We start from the raw sequence: 24,641 nt of genomic DNA, 5'->3' as shown, positions 1-24,641 counted from the left end.
TTGACATTATTTAGACTCGAGCCAGTCTCTCCCCGCCTTCGTCATTCTCCTGTCCGGAGTGACGATCCGGGGAACGGCGGAGTGGGAGAGTCTAAAGCATTTTCTTTTGATACTTTCACAAGAGTTTGACTCACTTGTTAGTCACAGTGCACGTGGAGGGCGAGATGAAACGTTAACGTTAGTTTGCTAATGGGTGGAAAGATCGTGCATGTGTCGATCAATATATACGTCTACTACGTTTACCTAGTAGCGTGCACGTGTCTAGCAGACCTGCCAACCTAGCAGTGTCAAAATGCGTTTTTTTGAGTTTGCAGGAAAAAATGCGGGAGAATGCGGGAGTTTAAATTTTTGGGGACACGCTTACATAGCATTAATATATAAAAAGATTATATCGTAATAAGTGTTAATATATAAATAATATCTAATCATCAAAATTTAAGTATTTGCATTCCCAGTTGGAGTAGAAGCCATTAATTAATTTAATTATAGTGCAAAAATGTATAACTGATTGATTAATGTGCCTAATTAGGGATACACATCAACACCAATTACTAAACATAATAGTTAATTAAACACAGAACTTGTATTGTACGGACTACTGCCTGTTATAAAAATCTAAGAACAAAGTACATGCACATTCTCGTGGCTAGTTGGAATGTTCTGGATTCTATTTTCTTGTGGCCATCTTGGATGCTTTCCAGCAATACATATGGTAATCAGGTAACCAGCCCCTCTTCCTTTTCCACTTCTGACCAACTCCTCCTTCTATGTCGGTATTTTAACCAAGCATGTTATGAAAGAGCCGGATGAAGAGAGGGGCTGGCACATAGAAATTGATATTGGGATATCAAGTATGTATGTACACATGCATTGTACTAAAACTGTAACGTGTACAGTTACACAAAACAGGCACGCCCATCATTTTGGTCACACCCACCAATGGTCAGAATGCGGGAGATTTGATGCCAAATGCGGGTAGGCGGGAGAAGGGTCCCAAATGCGGGAGTCTCCCGCTCAATGCGGGAGAGTTGGCAGCTCTGGTCTAGCCATCTGATAAAACTTAATTGTCTACAGGAAAGCCACAAGACTCCAATTTCAGTCTACAGACTGTATAGTGCACGTGCACGTCCCAAACTCTTGAATGAAGATAGTCTCGATCTTTACTACAATTCAATATACATTGTGCAGGTGCAGTTACATCACCACAGAACATCATATACGTAAACAATATTGTATTGTGAATGTCTGATATCTGTGACATTCTAGAAATATTGATAAAGAACTTGGAAACTATAAAAATGCATGTACTAACTTGTTTCTGTCGTTACAAGCTACAAATAAAAAGTCAATTTCAATTGATGTCTTCAAACCAACACTTTATCCATGTACTTTTCAATGTACTCTACCAGGTCTGCACCAAATATGAAATTTGCCTGAGCTTTCTTTTGCATGGCCAGAAATGTTTTCACAATCAAAAGACACTTCGCTTGTTGGTCGAGATGATTGACCCAATATTCCAGCATTTTATGAGCCTGGTCAAACAATGTTCTGCGTTCCTGTTCTATAATACTCATCGTTGATACAGTAAACTTGTCTGGGTCAAGCTGAGCAGCAAATTCCGTCCAGTAACTAGCAACCTCCCGAGCAACAATGACGAGGAGCTTCCTACTCAGTTTGCATTCGGCTACCTGTTCCAAGTTCATTCCCACAGAATCAGGCTTCAGCTGAGATGCTGCAGTTGCTGCATCACCTGAAACAAAAGATGTCAATGTCAGGCAAACACAATGCTTACAACACGTTATAGACAATTTCAACTTTAGTCTGGTATGTATGTGAACCTCTATTGATGTCTGACATTATTCCTAGTAGATTCGATAAACTACTAAAACAGCTGTCTCACTGGTTTAGAGCAAGAATAGAAACACAGGGTAAATAAAAAACATTAAAATAGAATGTGCACAATAGCCATTGATTCCACGTTACACTTCAGTGAAAAAAAGTAAACTTGCACCATTATTGCCTGAACTGACTGTCTGTGACCACTTTCACACAATGACAAAAAACTAAGATTTGTATTAATTTCAATGGTGACATTACTAACAGACTGTTTATTCTCTCAAAAATGAGTATGTAGCAAATCACTGATGATGACACCTTCACTATACCCACTACTACAATATGTACTTTTTCGCACCTCAATAAAGGTATATATATATATATATATATTGTTTCATCTCTTTTTTGTGTATAACAGAGTTCTTGTTTTCATTTTAGTATTTTGTTAGACGATGTCATCTTCATCTTTTCTTTACAACATTAGCTTCAGTGCCAGACAGTTTAATTGCCCTTCCCTCTCCCCCACGTGCAAACAGTGGTCTGTGGCACCGAGGCTATCATTACATGTGCAGTATAGAAATAGTGATACACAATGTGGAGTACACTACACCACTACTCTCTGTTCACGTTGGCTTTGTGCTTTGAAAATCTGTAATAACTTCTGCGTAATAGGGCACACAGTGACAATCTTGGCATCGTTGAAACTGCAAGTTTCCGGATTTTCTATAGTTAGGGTAACGACGGCATATGTATTACACAGGCGGTTTGATAAAACTTTTGCATATCAGGAGTCGTTAGGATTCTTAACTCATTAAGAGGGTTTGGTCTTACAATAAGAATGCTGCTAATAGAAGAAGTAGCCAATTAACAAGGTCACTAAACGATCCGCTGCCTTGACATCAACTCACAGTTGCTCTTGTTTCGCAAGTAGTTGCTTGATATTTCTGACTCCTCTTCTCGTTCTGTTTTGTCTTGATAGCCTGCGACTTCCTCTACTGTTACCTAACATCTTTGTATTATAATATGACCTCTAAATTGTACAGTTAATGGGATATCACTTAACATCTGAGTGTAGTAAACAAATACAGCTGCATCATTAGTCACTTCCAAGCGCAAAGTCAATGCAAACAGAGAGTAATTCTCCATCCACAGTGACGGATTGTCTGCAGGTACCATAACCACCCACATTGATATGTCAAATGATCTTATATCCCAATCTCTTGCGCTGCTCATAACTCATTGTTACTATTTTACGATTATGTTAATATCATAGGCACTGCCCATCAAATCAGGTTTCACTGCACCTTTCTTTCATTAACAATACTATTCTGCTTTTCATTCTAATGTTACCAGTCAGTCTGAATATTGTGTTAGTCAGTTTAAAAGATGACATTTTCATTCTTATTGCAATATACAGAATATTCAAGTAGATACTCTGTACAGATCATAAACTGTTTGTCATTATAATTTGTGTGCTCACCTGCCAGTTGATCCATCACTGCTCCAATAATTGGCTGTGGAATAGAACGACAAGCTGCTAGCAGTTGTTTGGCTGCTTTGTCTCGTCCTACTTTTCGTGCCTTTACTTCAAACAAAGCCTTCAACTTGTCAGCACCAACAGAGATGCCATTTGTATTCTCGTTGACTTTGCCAAACGTAAATCCCATCTTCAAACCAATAGAGAGCCAACGATCACAACCATTCTGCAATACAGTAGACAGAACCACATCTGGATCATAAACTTTGTCAGCAGCAACTGTCAAGAAAAATAAAAATAATCAGTCAATTGCAATTCTACTAGTCTGTTGTGTACCTTCTGTTGTATCACTAACAGAGATGTCGTGATACCACATATCAAGTTTAGCAGGAGAGCCAATGAGTCGGCGTTGTTTGTCAATCAGCATGTCGTCTTCTGGATAGTCATCCAGTGAAGCCAATCGTTTCAGATCATATTCGTCTGGAGCTTCATCGACTGTGGCATGAACACAGACCTCAAACTGAAAGCCATCCATGCCTCGTTCTTTGGCCCGCATGAGTTGTTCTGTTAGAGTCACTCGCACACTGTCACACAGTGGACGAAGCACTTCATCTGGAGGTTGTTGTTTGCAACTGGCTGGACAGTAGACGGTAACAATGACAGCCTTCACAGTGTACACCAACTCCAGATCTACATCCTTGGAAAGATGAAGTATCACTTGGTTTCTGCTGAGCTGAGGGCCTTTAGTGTACTTGCTGATCAAGCGAGTCACAAAACGGTAAAATAGAGGTTTGAGAAAAGCATTGAAACCCCTGGGAATAAAGAACAAAGATGGAGGAGATGTGCAAGAGCAGAATGCTGATTGGTAGGCAAAGTGGCTGGTGATGAATTCTGTGATGACCATAGAGGGAACGAAAAAGTTCTGACCCTGTTGAACTGTGACATCTGCAGTGACTGAACGAGAAGCCAAGACTAATCCGGAAATTATATTAAACAGCTGCAGCAGGATGAGAATGACATCATAGTTCACTTCTTCCACTCCTGCCTTCTTCATCAGATATTTGGCAAGATCCCAATGCATGATCCCTTCCTCATGAAGCTTCTTGAGATCATTCCAAAACTGAGGAGGAATTCTTGACCGATCAAGAACTGTGACAAAAATGGCCAACACATCAGCAACCCACTGAATGTTAGGAAGCACTTTCTTGTTGAGACCGGCAACATTGTGGTAGAAACCGATAGTTCCAAGGCTGCTCAGATATCGCAGAGCATGTCTGCATTCCTCGTCTGATGAGATATCACACACCCTGGCAGCTAATTGGCAGACATCGTGCAGATCAAGAACTTTGTGCTTTCTCATTCTCAACAGACCCAGACCTTTATCCAGAATGGCCCATGGTAATGGAATCTTCTCTTCCTCATCCCAATATTCACGAGCCATTTCAACAATCATTTTCTTGATGAAGACAATCGTTGGATCGGGATTGCCTGTTCCTGACTTTGTGTTGTCGACATGGAACAGCACCTGATCTTCACCAAAGGGCACAATGTGATCACCAAAATTCTCTTCAGCGATGATTTCTTGCACTATTTGCTCCTGTCTTTCCATGAAAATTTTACTTTTTGCTTTGTCCTTTCTAGAAGCAAATATGAATGTTGCTGGTGCCATTTTGACACGCCCCTTGCCAAAAAACTTATTGCGTGTTCTGCCAGCAGGAAAGGCAGCAGAGAGAGCAGTGAAGCAGTGACGTATGACGTCGGCTCTTGTGGTAGCCACATCCCGCGGTTTCTCAATGACCGTTCCATCTGCAAGACGAAACTTGGATGTGGTCACCTTCTCATCCAGTGGCTTGGAACCATCGATAACCACAAAACAAGCTGTACATTGATACTCGTTATCAGCCATAAGTGCAGCGTGTGTGGAGAGGAATTGATCTTGACCTCCTCTGTCCATCATTGTCACATTGATCATTTCTTCACATTTGCGCATCTCCTCCTTATTCTTCTCCATGCGATAAATGGCCACATCTACATCTCGATCAATTTCTTTGGCAAGTTTGAAATCCTCGTATCCTATTGGATGACTCTCAGCTTCAGCATACATTGACTTCAAATCAGATTCTGTAGAACTTGCTTGTGGGTATTTCTCTTGCTCGTCTAGCTTTTTTCTTTTTGCTGTGCCGGACTGTTGTTTGTCGTTATAAACTACAAATTCTCTTGCCAACAGCTTGCTGAGATGCGCTTGTCTCTCCTCTTCACTTTTCAATTCTTTCCAGTCGGTGCCGTGTCCAACTGCTTGTGAGATCATCATCTTCACCTTCACTCCCTTCGTGCTCTCCTGACCTTCAACAAACGGTTTGTCTGTAATTGAAGCTTCAAGGCATGACTTTCCTGCATCTTCCTCTCCCATACTATCAATCAACACCTTGTTGCCTGGCACTTTGCCTTTTTTGCATGCTTGATCAAAAAGAGCTTTTCCTTCAGGACCAAGACGATCGACAACAGAAGGAGTTGAAGCTAACAAACAATATCATTACGTTTAATGAGCAGATTCTTAAGATAGTAGAACACATGCTTGCCATAACAAACTCTACTTTAACTGTTTACTCTTAATGATTTACAGTTATCTGGACACACACAGACACAGACACACAGACACACAGACACACACAAACACACACACACACACACACACACACACACACGCACACACACACACATGACTTGACTACAGCTGCTGCCTCGTCCCCAGACTCTCTCGCGCTAGTCTTGTCCAGTGCCCTTATGACAATTCCAGGCGCAAGAAAGTCTGGTATCATCCCACCTACTTCCTGCCATCTCTACCTACTAACTGCTATAAGTGGGCCTCTAAGTGTCACCCCCAACGAGGCTAACAGCTGCCAGTGTTTGGCCACACCGCCCCATATGGGGAGAGCTGAAAGACGAGGTAGTTCTGTCTGCACTTATGTCTCTGTATGTCCTTGAGCCACTGGAAACGTCTTCCACATGTGCAAGACAGGGGAAGTTGACTGCTATCTTTTTCTGAACAGCGCTTGCCACGATGACAGTTATGCCATTGGAATCCTGGCTTGGATTTGAAGTACCGTCCACATTGACTACAATGGCAGCAACAGCATGTCCTATAGGCTCTGGTATCCGACTTGAGGTACAATCAGTGGAGGCAAGTGATGATGACCGGAACAATGATAGTCGACAATGATGACATAATCAAAGAGAAAGAAGAAGACACATTGAAACATTTATGTACTGCTAGTCCACCCCTACTTCTCAGCCACCGATGACACTTGGCTCATTGCACTGCGCCTTGTTGTTCACACAGAGGCAGTTGGCATTCCACAATCCACTCGTGCCGTTTCATACCTAAATGACTCCGAAAGGAGCAGCAACACACAGCACATGCAAAAGATCGTTCGTTCAGTAGAGGTACGTGTAACTTCAGCCTGACGTAAAGCTTGCCATTCTGGATGTTGCTGTGTCAGGTGATACCAATTCTCTAGTTTTAACAACTTCAAGTCCATCTGAGGCGGGGCCACTGAGCTGGTCTAGAATGTGACAGCCACCCAAATAATAGTTTCTTTGGTAATCTGATTGCAGACATTCGAGCAACATGTCCTAATCACTAAAGGCGGCAGTGACAAAGAACATCAAACATCAGACTTATTGCCCAATCTTCGTCGAAGATCAGTATTGGTAATATGTTAAAGCTCCTGGTCCCATCGAGTCACACCCAGAATAGTCCGGAGACACTGGTTGTGGAAGTATCTATCCTAGTCTCATCTCGTCAGAGAATCGGCCAGTATTCAGCTCCATACAAGAGCAAAGACATTAATTACACAAGCCGTTCACACCATTCGTTTGGATTAAAGAGACAAGTTGGTACTGTTGACAATACAACAAAGAGAGCCAAAGCACGTGAAGCAGTGGCAAGGTGACAGTCAATTTCAGCACTAACCCTGCTGTCTGGAGTCAACAAGCAACCGAGATAGACGAACAATGTATCGTGTTCAATCTTCTGTCCCTCCACTAAAAGAGGCTGTTATCCACATCAGAAATACCCACACCACTTAGCCTTAGCAACGTTCACAGTGAGGCCAAATGATGACGCAACTGAGTGAAAAGTTGCTATGGCAGTTTCTCCCATCAGACGGAAAGATTCTAGAAGAGCATCATCATCAGCAAATTCAACATCAGATAAAGTTGCGTACTGATGTTTTGTAGGAGGACAATTAAACAAGTTACCATTAATTAATGTTGTATCTGAAGCTTAACTCTTCTCCAGAACAAATGTGGGACATCTAGTTACACCACTTTTCAAAAATACTAGAGCAAAGTAAAGATTGAACAGAACAGGGGAGATGGCACAGCCTTGTCGAAGTCCAATATTAGCAGCGATGCTTGCTGCATGACCATTTGCAATACCTACACCAGCAATCTCAATTTCAAGCCATTGCAGTTCACTGACAACAATGTCAATTCTTCGGTAATTTTTGATTTTGTTGTTGTAATTTTCCTGACGAACAGCGGCTGTTTCAACTGGTCCCGAGACGTTGACTAAGGAGCAAACATTCCATGAGATACACTGTAATACCTTTCTATCAGCTCTTCTTTGGACGTATTTGCAGTCGAGGACGTTGTTTCTACTCACTCCTGGGCTCGTCATACAGCGACAAGTGGAAGTCCTTGAAGTACTTTGAGTGACAACAGCGGCCGCTGTCCTAGGCTCTAAGTATATTCAAGAACCATCTCTGCCTAGAGGCCCGTTACAGCTAAGCAAGCACATAGCTCAAGCAAACTCTGGGCGCTGCCATGCTAACACACACACACACACACACACACACACACACACACACACACACACACACACACACACACACCACACACCACACACCACACACCACACACACACACACACACACACACACACACACCACACACACACCACACACACACCACACACACACACACACCACACACACACACACACACACACACACACACACCACACACACACCACACACACACACACACACACACACACACACACACACACACACACACACACACACACACACACACACACACACACACACACACACACACACACACACACACACACACACACACACACACACACACACACACACACACACACACACACACACACACACACACACACACACACACACACACACACACACACACACACACACACACACACACACACACACACACACACACACACACACACACACACACACACACACACACACACACACACACACACACACACACACACACACACACACACACACACACACACACACACACACACACACACACACACACACACACACACACACACACACACACACACACACACACACACACACACACACACACACACACACACACACACACACACACACACACACACACACACACACACACACACACACACACACACACACACACACACACACACACACACACACACACACACACACACACACACACACACACACACACACACACACACACACACACACACACACACACACACACACACACACACACACACACACACACACACACACACACACACACACACACACACACACACACACACACACACACACACACACACACACACACACACACACACACACACACACACACACACACACACACACACACACACACACACACACACACACACACACACACACACACACACACACACACACACACACACACACACACACACACACACACACACACACACACACACACACACACACACACACACACACACACACACACACACACACACACACACACACACACTCCTCTTGTATCACTTCCCTCTAAACGGACATGCCATCTTCAGTAGAAAAAAAGAAAAAGTAACAAAAGTAACAAAAACGTCTTCCCATACATATCGATACATTTGTGTACTGAATAGCCTCCTATGATTCTAAAATATCTCTTACAAGTCTGGCATTCAATGGCGCCAGTTTGATGTTGTACAAGTCCTTTCTCTTTGAGCATTGCATTTATGTCTCTTCAAATCACTATTGAGCCTGAACATCTGAGGCAGTCACAGCACACAACAGTTTGTAAATCAACTAAACTCCAGGTAAGCAAGGTAATGCTCTCTCCAAGCAGATCTTGATCTACGTGTACTTGCTAAGTCATACCAAGAGCTTTCTGAAGTCTTCAGATCATTTAGGTCTTTCTTAACTATGTCTTTCCAGTATTTTCTAGCACCACCTTGCAAACGTTTTTCTGATAGCCACACAAAGCACATCTTGGAAATTCAATGGTTGGGAATTCGAGCCAAATGTCCTAACCATTGCATACGTCATCCTATAAATTTGTTATACTGTCAGGATCTCCATCTTTGTCTTATTGTCTCATTTGAGATATGATTTTTCCACTGTGTTGCGATGGAGATTCCAAGACATGACCAAAGACACCTCTGATGAAAAGAGTTCAATTTCTGAAAATATTTCTTCAAAGGTGTCCATGTTTCAGAGCCAATAATAGTATAGAAAGCACACAAGTATCACATACTTTGTATTTTGTTAATGTAGTCAGATTTTTATCCTAACACAGCTTTACAGAAAGCTTCAAATGCTTTGGATGCTTCATAATTCTGCTCAATCTACATCCAAGTCTAATCTCCCTGAAGCTTCAATTGTGGATCCAACATATGTGAAATCTTGCTCTTATTTAATGTTACCGTGTTCAGTTTGTATGGGAAAGTAAACTTTGGAACATACCTCCCTACCTGCAGCCATCACCTTAGTTTTCGGAATACACCGTGATAAACCAAATCTTGTCTTGTCTTCATATATTCAGTTACCGCTGTCATAGCGCCTGATCTAGTTGTTGGCAGCAGGGCAGCAACATCTGCATATTGGCATTCAGTTAGCAACATTTCAACAGAATTGCTCGTGAAACTCTAAACTAGCTCTTCGTTATACTTGTACTTGATCATTACACCTACAGTAGGATCCTGTACTCTTATAATCCAGAGTTCAATTACAAGACACGTTTATAGACTAAATAGCACAGGAGCCACGCAGCAGCATTGACGTAGTCCGTTAACAACACTGATTGGCTCTAGCAAGGTTCCATTTAGTTTGATTTGAGCTGTCATTCCATCATGGAATGATCTGATGTCAATGGTGTAGTGTGGAACTCCAAACTTGTTTAGTGTTAACCACATGGAAGAATGTGGAACAGAGCCATAACCCTTTTTAGATCTACAAAGCTGAAAAAGGCTTTTTTGTAAAGAAGGCTTTGTGTGTGAAAATTGAGTAAACTAAATCAGACACACAAACAAACACACACACACACACACACACACACACACACACACACACACACAACTTTACTAATAATCTAGTGTACACAGCACTAACAGTCCACCTGAAACTTTAGTAGAGAGATACTCGCAGCAGCACTGATAATGGTGCAATTTCTGAGGTCTAAAATGCAAGTCCTGATCTAATCTGGATGTTGCAATGGGATAGCCAGAATCACTGATTTTGTCCACCCCAGTCAACGACCATGTACTCATTGTGTTGCACATTGTAAGTACTCAACTCCTGAGTTAACGATGAGATAGACAATTGTGTGCAAGTTCCTTGACCAGGGAAATTACATCAATGCTCCTCCCCGCACTTAAACTGTTATTATTTCAGTTATTTGTTAATTAAATACATTACATAAGATCTCATTTGGTCATGTCGTGAACTGATGAAACAACATCTTGCCTCAAACTTTACAGAACAGTATAAACTGGGTGGCTGTTTACTGTAGTACTCGGTGAATTCTCCACTCCAGCCAGAAATGCCTTGATGAACTACAGTGAAAGTGAAATTCTGCTATAGCCAGACCATTTGATGGCAATGATAAAGTCTGGACTGTGACAAAACAAGACATTGAAATTTTTGTTTTAATTGTTTACTATTTGACCGAGATAACCAAATCAATATTATGTACAAGTAACCAGAAGTACTCAAAAGCAAGTTGGAGTCTCCTAGTGCCAAAAGAGCTGCGTATCCCTCCAAGTTTGTCTCTCTTACAACTTGTCTCTACTGTCACAGAAACAACAGTGCTCAGTCACTGCTGTATTGTTAAAATCCTTGAATGGTTCATTCTTCTAATAAAATTGTTTACCTAGTATCAATAGGAACAGTGACAGCTTGGAGACCTGAGCACAGCTGGTGAAGACTGATAAGGTTACAAGGTCAAATCAAAATGTTTCAAAGGTTCCAATGGTGTTAGTAAAAGAACAAAGTACCACAATTCTTCTGTCAGCATGGGTGTGTGTAGACCTTGCAATAACATCTGCTATAGTGTGAGTGTAAAAACTCAGTTCTTCTATCATCTTTCCACATAGCATACAATGCCTTTACCCTCCCCTCTTAGTGTACGTTTTATAAATTCAAAAAATGGCTTTACAAGTTATACTAACTGATGCAGGATTGTAGGCTAGGAGATTGGGTGGGTTCAACTCAATGCCACATTTTTAAAGATGATCAAGTCAAGACACATTTCATCTCAAGTCAACATGCAGCTCTTTATGCACATGCAGTTTGTTTGTAGAATTCAGTAACTTACACATGCAGAGCTGCAAAGACAAATTGAAAATTCTAACAAGGTGAGGCAGTGTAGTAGTACACCTACAGCAGTAACTGTATAGAGACTGTAAATCCAGCCAGCTTCCTGATTTACTCCAAATAGTTTCCTGTAAGATCACACTGACATGTCTACATGAGCTTCCATATTCTAGTATATGCAATATTCTATATAGCCTTGTATCACATTCTCTCAAGCTTTTGCTCCTCACTGGAGTGCAAGCAGTTCCAGCTCAAGTACCTCCTATCACGTTCGAGCAGGTAAACAACACGTGAGTTAGCACAGTGAGCACGGTGAGCACGGAAGAAATATTTGTTGTACAATTTACAATCTGGTACACAATGTAACAGTGGGTCACGAGAGGAGACTGCAGCATGTGACTTAAGTTGAATTTGCTGCTCTTGTTTGACAGTCAAATAAAATGATTTTTTACTGAAAGTCGTTGATAGTGGAGGGAATGGTAAGACAATTGGTGCAAGTCGATGAAGACTGTTGGATAGCCATCAGGTGAAAGTCTTCATGGGAACACAATGGGTCAGCAGAATGTGACAAGAGTGAATGACGTACACACTGAGTGACATGATAAACAAAGTGTAGATGGAAGTGGGTGTAGATGGGCGTGTTTTTGTGCTGCACGGAAACTTTCTTATGAGTAGATGTGTGATACCATTTAATGCTGCCTGAGCTGCACAAACACTGTTACAGCTTCGACTATATTTTGTGTCTTGTTCCATACATGTAACTACCAGTAGAGAAGTTGACATGTTGATGAGCTGCAGTTTATCACGTCAATGTCACTGGGCTAAACAAATACACTGGCTTGGCTTGCGAGGCTAAGTTGAACTCTCCCATTTACAAAGCAGCCTACAAGCCTGTGATATGTTTAGTGTTAGTAAGTTACAAACACAACTACCCAGCAAGCTGTTTAACAATTGTTTCTATTTTTACTTACAGTTGACAGGCAATGACGATGGAGATGATCTCATGACCTAAATATAAAACAAATTTAATAAATATAATTTCAACACACACACACACACACACACACACACACACACACACACACACACACACACACACACACACACACACACATGCATGAATGAATATACATAACATAACACCACTAACAACAACAACAACAACAACAACAACAACAAGCAACACATCATCTATAACAAACAACATGATACACAAATCAACAAGTAAACAAGCAAACACAAATACCACTACAGTACATACTGATTTATCATTCCAAAACTTCAAAACTTCAATAACATCATCATGTTTTCCCTCTTCAGCTTGTTGAAGTGCTGTCTCTCCACCCTGCCATACACAACATGTTGTAAATACAAGTACAAACTTTAGCAAAAACAGTTTAAGCAAATTCTCTTCATTTTGCTCATCAACTTTAGTAATAACGTGAAAACTTCTTAGTGTCCATCACACAACAATAATTATTAGATACAACAAATTCAGAACAAACATGAACACAACACCCTGACAGTCACACATAAACCACATCTAAATATAAAACATGAAATAAACAAACAAACAGACATAACTACATAGTCTAGTCAATAGCTCACAGTTTAGTTAATTTCTTAAATTGAACAAATCTTCAAACCATCACTTACTAGGAAATTAGAAAATATTTATTATAAATCAATTATAATATATTAAGTATTATAGACAGACAGACAGACAGACAGACACGAAGACATACACAAACACACACACACACACACACACACACACACACACACACACACACACACACACACACACACACACACACATGCACACGTGCGATAAAACCAAACAACCAAGAAACACAAAACTAACTGCTGACAAAGTGACTTAACAAAGACAGACCCAAAAATAAATTTGTAAAGACAAAACAAAAACAAACAAACAAACAAACAAACAAATTGTTAGACACACATAAAGTAAATAACAAATATTCCATCAACACGTCTTACATTGGTAGTTGCATTGATATTACAACCTTGTTCACACAAATACTTCACAGTTGAAACTTCATTTTTAGAGGCAGCATAATGTAATGCAGTCCATCCAACCTATAATAACAAAATCATGTTGTAATGAGAAATACACAACATATAATGTAATGTAACTAATAAATGGACTAAATGATAAAAAATATAAAATAAATTATAAAATGATCTGCACGCCCACACGCCCCGTGCACACGTGCACACACACACACACACACACACACACACACACACACACACACACACATGCACACGTGCGATAAAACCAAACAACCAAGAAACACAAAACTAACTGCTGACAAAGTGACTTAACAAAGACAGACCCAAAAATAAATTTGTAAAGACAAAACAAAAACAAACAAACAAACAAACAAACAAATTGTTAGACACACATAAAGTAAATAACAAATATTCCATCAACACGTCTTACATTGGTAGTTGCATTGATATTACAACCTTGTTCACACAAATACTTCACAGTTGAAACTTCATTTTTAGAGGCAGCATAATGTAATGCAGTCCATCCAACCTATAATAACAAAATCATGTTGTAATGAGAAATACACAACATATAATGTAATGTAACTAATAAATGGACTAAATGATAAAAAATATAAAATAAATTATAAAATGATCTGCACGCCCACACGCCCCGTGCACACGTGCACACACACACACACACACACACACACACACACACACACACACACACACACACATGGGCAAATGTCAAGCCCTCCACGTCATTCGACGTCGACATTAAGGTCAGTTTGCAGAGATGGCTACCCATGCCTTCTAGAGACAGGGCCTCTATGCGCTACCAGCGGTACAATTCACCTGGAGCTTGGCCGGAGACATCCAGGTGCACTCACAATGGCACAACTCTGGGCTGGACACAAAGACCCACAACTATCTGTCTGTTGCAAGATGCTATTTGCATGATGTTACTTGCATGATGTTACTTGCATGATGTTACTGCCAAGCCAGCGGTCATGTCCACAACAGTCAATGACCAGGTACTCATTTATACTCCTAAGTCAAGAGAAGCAAATGTGAGTTAGCTTTTTTTGCTTACGGAAATTATGCCATGGCTCGCCATCACTGTGACTTGAACTTACAACCCTTCAAGGTCCCGGATGTAAACACTCCGTAAGATGACTCTCTAACCAACTGAGCTATTGCACCACACACACACCATAAACCATAAACCATAAACCACCCATCCTAATGGATGATGGCGTCCATCAAAGAGAGCCAGTCACAAAAACAAAAGCAAAGCTACGTTAGAGTCTTTATTCTAAAACTGTGAAAGTAAGTCACGTCTCCAAGCCAAGTCTTCTTTGATGGCAAGTCCTAGTCACGCGGCCAAGATGGCGGATCCGCATGCGTGCACACACACACACACACACACACACTCACACTCACGCATGCACTCATACAGGCACGCACATGCACACACACACACACACACACACACACACACACACACATGCACACACACACACACGCACACACACACACACACACACACACACACACACACACACACACACACACACACACACACACACACACACACACACACAATAAAACCGAACAAACAAGAAACACAAAACTAACTGCTAACCAAGTGACTTAACAAAGACAGATCTAAAAATGAATTCATAAAAGACAAAACAAAAAAACAAACAAACAAACAAACAAATAAACAAAAAACCAAACAAACAAATTGTTAGACACACATAAAGTAAATAACAAATATTCCATCAACACGTCTTACATTGTCAGTTGTATTGATATTACAACCTTGTTCACACAAATACTTCACAGTTGAAACATCATTACTAGCGGCAGCAAGGTGTAATGCAGTCACTCCTCTCTATAAACAAAATCACGTTGTAATGAAAAATACAACAACATATAATGTAATGTAACTAATAAATGGACTGAATGATAAAAAATATAAAATAAATATATAAAATAATCCGCACACCTGCATGCCATGTGCACGCGTGCACACACACCCACACACACAAATGGACCAATGTCAAGCCCTCCACGTCATTCGACATCAACATTAAGGTAAGTTGTGGAGATGGCTACCCCTGCCTTCTAGAGACAGGGCCTCTATGCGCTACGTGGAGGCTTAGGGCAAGCGCTACAATCCACTAGGAGCTTGGCCGGAGTCATCCAGGTGAACTCACAGTGACACAGCTCTGGGACTGGACACCAAGACCCACAACTACCTGTCTGCTGCACGATTCCATTTGCATGATATTACTTGCATGATGTTACTAGCATGATGTTCCTGCCAAGCCAGCGGTCATGACCACAACAGTCACTGACCAGGTACTCGTTTATACTCCTAAGTCGAGAGAAGCAAATGCGAGTTAGTTTTTTGCTTAAGAAAATTATGCCATAGCTCGCCATCAACTGTTGACTTGAACTTGTGCCTCTTCAATGTCCCAGATGTAAACATTTCCGTAAGATGACTCTCTAACCAACTGAGCTATTGCACTACACACACACACACACACACACACACACACACACACACACACACATGCACGCACGCACACATGCACGCACGCACCCATGCACGCACGCACGCATGCATGCACACACACACACACACACACACACACACACACACACACACACACACACACACACACACACATGCTCGTAGCTCTGAAGCGACGGTGTAAACACAGCTTCATTTACTAGTAGATAAAACAGAACAGTCAGACATACTAACAAACAAGTAAACAAACAAATACAACACAAACAACAAGAAAATAACAACTTGACAGACATGACACACACAGATAAACTAACAGACAAACAAAAGACAGAGAAATAACAAGTAAACAAAAAGACAATAAAGACTGAAACAGAAAATAGAGAAACAAGTACACAACATACTGACAAACACACAGAAACATAAATAAATATTTAATATAAGGAAATAAGATGACAACCAACTATTGTATACAGCAAATGTGTAGATAAGTCTCTGTTATGGAATGTTTCTAATTAGCTACGAGCATAAAAGAAGGACACCACAATAAGTGGTAGACTGCTTCGCGAGAAGCTTACTCTAAGCGGGCTGAATTGACATCTGGTCTGTCTGTCAGTACGTATGTTTCTATGTTTGTAAGCGTGTGTCACGCTCGGGGAGTTTGTTGAGCCAACCATCAGTCCTTTTGGGACGTGAATAATAGGCGACGTTACATTAGCTTGTCAGCATGAATCACTCTGGAGCCAATCAGCAGTCCTTTTAGAACACCAACAATGGGTGATGCAACAATCCCGTGCATTATGACAGAAATACCGAGGTGTCATATATCCATTCTAGGGTCAAACCGTTGTCAAACTGAGAAGAGCAGCGTAAAGTTCAGGTAATAGTTGTACGCGTTTGTTACTTTTTTTTACAGAAGAATCGTAAAATAAACGAATTCATCATTCTTCAAGAAGCCAAGCAAAGGTCCTATGGGACCATGCATGCACCATTGCATGCGCACGACCAACATCCGCAACCTTCAAGAGAGCAATATGTTTTAGAGGTGTATTAAAGTAGTACTGATGATGAATGATCGACATCATCTTGCAAGAAAGATTCGTATGAAACGTTGACGCTGCTCTCTTCTGGATCCGGTCACTACATGTCGATCGCTTCACAGTATTTCCCATGCAGGTAGGAGACAAACATCGATCTCTAGCTACGGACGAATTAATGGAACAAAAGATGACAGCAACGGCTCAACGAAAGCATGATAATCGTGTCCGCCTCAAGTGATGCAAGAGCCCTACATGCAGAATCGAGAAATAACGTCGCTCACAAGCACGTTCCGGCAAGAGTTATGCAGCTGTCAAGCGTGTGTGTGTGTGTGTGTGTGTGTGTGTGTGTGTGCACGTGAACACGTGCATGCAAGTGTGTGTGTGTGTGTGGTGCAATAGGTCAGTTGGTTAGGGAGTCATCTTACGGAGCGTTTACATCCGGGACCTTGAAGAGTCGCAAGTTCAAGTCACAGAGATGGCGAGCTATGGTATAAATTCCTTAAACATAGTTGAATTCATCCGGAGATGTGCTGCTGAGCGCACGTGCACACAGCAGACTCATGAGGGTCTTGTGATGAACGGGGCATGCGTATCGCTAGTGACTTATCCCGCCCGCAACAGTGCAGCAAGCGTCAGAGTGCGTGTGTTTCTTTTCATTTTGTTCATGGCAGACCATGAGCAGTCAAAAGGGAGAATATCAACAGAGCAAGTTCGTAATCGCGACAGACACAGCCAGGGCTGCTGTAGAGTCTACATTCAGCAGGCTGGCAGACCACATCCTCAAGAGACAGCAGGTAGATGACTCAGCTTCTTCCTTGGTTGCGAATAATCTCGATTCCATATCCTGTTTCAGCCGTCGCGGTGTTTCGCACATTTTTGGTGCCATGTGGTCGCATATATCCGAGAGAGAGGATATTGCATGCGAGAGCGTAGCTGTGGGACACAAAGTGCACGACAGCGTAGTAGCAAAGCTATTTGTCACAGCAGTTGCAGCGTATAGAGCGTATGAGCAGCTAGCTGGTTGCAATGAGCAAAGGGGTAGCTGCTGTAGGCGTTGGCATGTCAAGTGTGGCGCTGATGCAAACAAGCACATTGCGAGAGGCCGGGAAAGCTGAGCAGAGAAGCATGCTGCAAGCGAGTGGGGCAGTCCGTCTGCTTATGCAGAGCTCGGGCACAGAGACGTTTGGCGGCACGACCGATAGCGGTTGCGGGCACCGTCTCGTCAAGATAGAGCACAGTGTCGGTGGCAGTGCAGCGAGAAGGCTGAGCAGAGAGGCATGCTGCAAGCAACTGCGGCAGTCTGTCTGCTTACGCAGCTCGGGCTCGGGCTCAGAGAGACGTCTGGCTGCATGACCGGTAGCAGTTGCAGACACCGTCTCGTCACGGTGGAGCACAGCGCTGGCTTGAATACTGGTGCAATGTTGGCCGTTGTAAGCAGTCACGGGCACTGTCTCGGCAAGATAAGTAACAGAGCAGGAGGCAATGGCGGTGAGCAGTACGTGGCACTAGTGGTAGCCGTTGCTGATGCCTTTGCATGGAGTCGGGACGGGGGAGCATGGTTAACCTGTTGGTGAGATGTATTCGCATCCAGGTAGTACGATGATAACAAGCAGGCAGTCTTGTTGCGAGGGGTCGCAGGGCCGGTAAGCGAGACTGGACAACAGTGGTCTAGTGCACGGGCACAGTCTGGGTTAGAGACAGACTTGCAAGGCACAAGTGGTTTAAGCGTTTTGGTTCGGCAGGGTTGGGCATATTGTCAGAAGCAGAAGCAGTGTCCCACGTACAGTTTCTGCACGGATGGTGGATAAGAGTACGAACATGCTCAGTTGCGATCTTGGCTTTCGTGTGTTCCGGCTTACGACTCAACAGTGTTTTCTCGGTTTACGCAAGACCAACAGCAACAGCCAGCAAGTGGGACCTCTGTGGATGCGCAGGCATTGATGTCTCCTCAACAGCTCCAGGAAATAATGCAGCAGACCGCTGAGAGGGAGGTCAATGAATTCTCGTGGCGATCATGGGCCAGCAGTTTGGCAACAGGTCCAGATAACATAGCTCTAGATTTCTCAGAGGAGTTTGTACTGTACACGCTGAGCTTGAGTGGCTGTTCGCGTGCTGTGTCGTGGATGGGTTGGAGGTCTGTAGGTAGGGTGTTCCTTGTGTGCATACATGGAGAAATAGACTGTGTAGAGTCATTCGGTTTGCACGTCTACTTGCGAGCAGAAAGTGTTTGCACAGCGGCTGCCGCCGTGGTAAGAGCATGTGATGACGGACATTATACGGGAACAGGCAAGGTCCCAGAGGGTCTTGAGCGTGTGTATCTGTGAAACGCAAGTTCCCTTCGTACACCATAGGTAGTAAATCGAGCTCCACAGAGCAGACAGGGTAAAGCGACTGGGCTGGTAGCTTTTGCGGATCCGACGGCAGACGGAGGCGCAGTGCCAGCAGTAGTCAGCAAAAAAAGGAAAGCGCATACGTACATATGGCGGCTGCTGGTGGCTATAACGGGGCCATCGGCAGACAGCGCAGTGCCAGTGGCTGGCAACTCATAAGCGGGGAAGCACATACATGCATATGGCGAGTGTATAGACAAGCAGATGAAGGTTGTACGTAATCAGCAAAAATGGCCTTACTGACCAACCGGAAATGCAAACGCATGAAGACTGTAAGGACAGCTATGCCATACTGCGGGACCAGTGGCGGTCAGCAAATGGGCCAGGTGGTGATTGTGCCGGTGGTGGTGCGGGCAGTCTGTGAATGCAAAAGTGGGCGACCAAGTTTTAAGCATAGTGGCACAAGGGCAGCGCGAAGTACACTTGCTGTGCGAATGGCTAGTAGCAGGTGAAGCACACTTCCTTGGTTTGCGAGTGTCGGGGCTGGTCTGTTGTGATAGATCACGTGCAACAGCTCACAGACAAGGTGGAGGAGCAGTCGTCTTCTGTCGTTGGAGAAACAGCAGCACCTCGCCGGGGCGTGCCGTTCTTTCTAAGCAAGTTGTTTTCGTCCATACCAGAGAAACTGTTGATGCAAACCCAAGCAGAAGAGTGTGTGGACATGGCAGATCTGCTGCCAGACAGTTTCGAGTTGCGACAACTCAAAGATGGCGCTCCACAGGGTGGAGCTGGAGTGGCCGCAGGGGGGACATGCGCTTCTGGTGGCACTGGGACGAGCCTGCATGGGTTCAGAGCTTCGCTGCATGCACTGCCATAATAGCTGAGAAGCATCCCAACAGGGTGAAAATACATGTTGGTGTACCTGCGACTGATCGTAAAAATAGCAGCTGACTGGTCGACACTAGATTTAGGAAGTACACTGTAGCACACACGTGCTGGAGCAACCTTCTCCATGTATAAATATTCGTCGTGCTTTGCTGGACCACTGTCGCAGGCTGGACTGTACCTGGAAACTGACCATGCAACCGCAGAGTGCGCTGTCGTTGTGGCACCAGCCTCTTGCACGGCCTCTCCTTCCGCAGTTGAGCTCGCACGTCGCTCTTATATCCCGTTTACACCAGCACTTGTAAGCGGGCCAGCCCGTGCTGGCTCAGTTTCTATGGTACTCGTAAACGCGGGCCAAGCCGTGCCAGCTCAGCTCGTATTTCTAGCCGGGCCAGCGGGCGCCAGCCCGGGCTGGCTCGAGTCAAGTATATCGTGTAAACGCATAGCGTGCTGAAAAATGAGCCACGCATGCTCATTTGGTAGTCTCGCGTAGCCAGACCCCTTTCTGTCGTGCCATACTTCTGGGTGAAAATGGTACAAATAGTGTGGAGCGAGAGACAGAGACTCTGTCGTGCAGTGACCAAGATGAGCAAGAAGTTTAGCTTTGAACTCCGTTGCTGCATGCGCACAACAGTCGCCTGGCAATAGATCTACGACGTCTAGTCTATGTCCTATGCATTCTCGATATGAATGTTGTAAAGACATAGAGTAAAAACGCGAGCAGCTTGGCTTCAAGTAACTAACGCACGTTAGTGACACGCATTGGCTTCCTTCTACAGAGTGTGTCGTGTAAACACGGGCTGGAATACTGGGCTGGCACGGGCTGACGCAGCTCGGCACGGCTCGGCTCGGCTCACTATGAGTGCTCGTGTAAACGGGGTATTACTCCAATGCGATTCTCACCGTGTCCTGCAGCGGTGCCCCAGGCGGGGTATCAGTTGCAACAAAGTGCCCATGTGTCATGGGTGAACCTGTGATCGTGTAAAGGGGCACCATCATGCACTTACAAACACAAATGTGGCACATACAGAGTGCACGGCCTGGGTCTGTGGCTGCATGGAAGGAAGGCGCAGCTACAACAATGAAAAAGGAGGTTCAAAGTCACAGACGGAGGGTAGACAAATAACGGCTGTGGTGGCGCCTGGTGTCGTTGGGGCTGAATTGGCGGCAACTGGTTGTGGCGTGATTGCGTGCGGGGCCCACTCGCTGCTCCAGACGGCGGCAGTCGGCCGTCTTCTTCCCTCAATAACAACGCCGTCGGATGCATCCGGGATGTGGCGCCGCTGGGCAGTGCGGGACATGTCATGGGTTCAGCTGGCATGGCCCACATCCTGGATTGGCGTCCTCGTTGAGCCCAGGGAGATGGTCTCTGTGGTGTTAACTGTGGTTGTGTTTGGAAGTAGGCTGCGCAGCCATTTGCATTCAGTTTGAGTGGGACAGCGCCGCGATCGTGGCGACGGTTCGGAAATGCAATTGCAGCAAAAAATAGCACATGATACAACAATCGTGCATTCTTCATTTTGTGGTGGCGCACTGTAGCTCTGCGTTCACGTTGGTGTGCAATACATGTGGGGGTGCCGGAACGCAGTCACAGAAGCAGTGTCGCAAAAACTGGTGGACCGGTTATTGGTTGCTTGGTTCACATCTTGACCTGGTTCCACACCCAGTGGCACCCAGTGACACCAAGTGTGGCGCCATTGATATGCGACACCAACATCGACTGGACTACGGACTGCTGGAACGATCGGTATCTTGCTTGTTTGGCGCTAGGCTAGCCCCATCCACCTTGCGTGCACACCAGTCAGGGTACTCACGGTATCACAGTCCTGCAAGCGAACCAGTATTGCACCAATCTAAATCCCGACATCTGAATGGACTCTATGCTTGTTAGTGGCATTCCTAGGGGACGAGAGTATCACGCACTCTACCCGCAAAATATTCTGTCAGCGGTGTGCTACGTTCGCATTCGCCACGGTTTAGGGAAGTCCTCTTGCAGTCTCTCTGCCACTGTTGGTACTGGTCTTACAAGGCGTTACACGGTCGACAGCAAGTCCTAAATAGCGGCAACGATTACAAATCACTCCAGATGTGTACTGCTCAGACTGAAAGACCACTGGGCCCCAAGAGTGGACGAGCGAGACATGGTGATGCTTTGGGCTGCATGTTGTTTGCCTTTCTTTGGTTTTCTGCGTGCGAGCAAAGTTACAGTACTGTACCGTTCGTAACGACCGTTGAATCGTCGGTTCATCTGACAGTTAGCGAGGTTGCAGTGAACTCCCTCTCGAACCCATCCCTCATGAGAGTTAGGCTCATGCAGTCAAAAACGGACCCTTTCCGGCAAGGTGTGGATATCTATCTCGGGAGGACAAGTACCACAAAATGTCCTATTACGGCAATGCTGGTTTACCTCGCCCGGCGAGATCAAGAGGCAGGCCCGTTGTTTCTGTGCTCTGATGGAATGTCTCTGTCTATATGCAACGACTTGTCAAAGAAGTGCGGGTGGCACTGGAAGGCGGGGTTCGTGCCTGGGTACTCGAGGCACAGCTTTAGGATTGGAGCCGCAACCACACCTGCAGAACTGAGGTGGAGGACTCCACGATCCAGACACTGGCGAGGTGGAGGAGCGAGGTTTGCAAGTGGTACGTAAAACTTGACACCAAGACTCTAGCAGCATACTCTCGATTGTTAGCAGCTTCTCGCCAGAGACGGAGCGATAAGAAGTTTACCGAAGACACGGCGGTAGCATGCGTGCTTTCTACCCGGTTACTAGTTGTACATACAGTGTACTTGCGTGCATCGTTGCTTTCTGGCGTGCAATAGAACCATGCTCACTACACAGTGACAAGGCACTCACCCCTGACAGCTAAGCGGTGGTAGGTAGCTGAATGAGTACTGGAGAGGTAGGTCCTAGAGAAGAGGGTCTGTCCAGCTTGGGTGCAGGGCAACCTCGCAGTTGGGTGTGGTCACCTTCCTTGTGGGCCGGAGTCCGGTCTGAAGTACTGGATCGGCACCAGACATCAGTTCTCCTGGACTATGATGGGCTGGGCCGGGCTCCGCCCACTCTCCACAGCCACGCCTTCATTATGCAGGTAAGTGGTCGCGTCAAGTTGGCAAATGAACATCGTCACTGGAAACTGATGGAGGTAAGAATTCAAACAAAGTTTAACGAACCAGTTAAACGTAGCTGAATTCATCTGGAGATGCACTGCTGCGCACACGTGCACACAGGGGACTCAAGGGTCTTGTGATGAATGGAGCATGCATGCGCATCCCTAGTGACTTATCCCGGCCGCCACAGTGCAGCAAGAGTCACAGTGAGTGTTTCTTCTCGTTTATTTTCATATTATACAACACAAACAAACAAAAACTTACAGATAACGAAGACAGACTTTATGTCAAATATATAATTTTATGACGTCATATTACCATTCTCATTTTAATAAAATACAAATAATCATAAAACCTTACCTTAGCTCTACTGTTAACAATCTGTTGACGTTTCCCTCGTATTAATCGAGTAAGAAAGTTGATGTTTCCTCTCATGGCAGCATCACAGAATTCCTCTTCAACCTCTGTACTCATTCTAAACGAGAGTAATATCATGAGAAATAGAATGAAATAGAAGAACGTTTTCAGACATGTCAGTAAGAACGACTATTCACCTTGTCACACACACACAACACAATACGAGAGACATAACAGTTGTAAACAACACGTACCTAAGTCGCGACGCACAGATACACTGTTTACTAGGAACAGTTGATGACGAGGTTGTAATTCGATGACAAAAACGTCTTGTATCCTCACCTTCCGTTCAGACGTGTGTCTTTCGATGCTTCACAGTCTTCGAAGTAAGAGAAACAG

The 24,641-nt window shown here is 44.1% G+C and overlaps 1 protein-coding gene across 1 annotated transcript; it reads right to left on the bottom strand.

Annotated features, from left to right (window-relative positions):
• Window positions 1-1,133: 1,133 nt before the first annotated feature.
• LOC134181481 (uncharacterized) lies at window positions 1,134-24,610 on the bottom strand. The gene is made up of 10 exons (XM_062648754.1): window positions 24,497-24,610; window positions 24,246-24,360; window positions 15,782-15,880; window positions 14,432-14,530; window positions 13,966-14,064; window positions 13,226-13,309; window positions 12,936-12,972; window positions 3,650-5,830; window positions 3,317-3,592; window positions 1,134-1,750 (listed from the first exon to the last, which is right to left on the bottom strand). The coding sequence occupies exons 2-10, from the start codon at window positions 24,357-24,359 to the stop codon at window positions 1,365-1,367; spliced, it is 3,375 nt and encodes a 1,124-aa protein (XP_062504738.1). The 5' UTR covers window position 24,360; window positions 24,497-24,610; the 3' UTR covers window positions 1,134-1,364.
• Between the last annotated feature and the right edge of the window lie 31 nt (window positions 24,611-24,641).

The sequence above is a fragment of the Corticium candelabrum genome, chromosome 6 (assembly GCF_963422355.1).
Source record: "Corticium candelabrum chromosome 6, ooCorCand1.1, whole genome shotgun sequence".
Lineage (NCBI taxonomy): Eukaryota > Metazoa > Porifera > Homoscleromorpha > Homosclerophorida > Plakinidae > Corticium > Corticium candelabrum.
The sequence above is the reverse complement of the archived record's forward strand: the minus strand, read 5'-3'. Positions and strand labels throughout refer to the sequence as shown.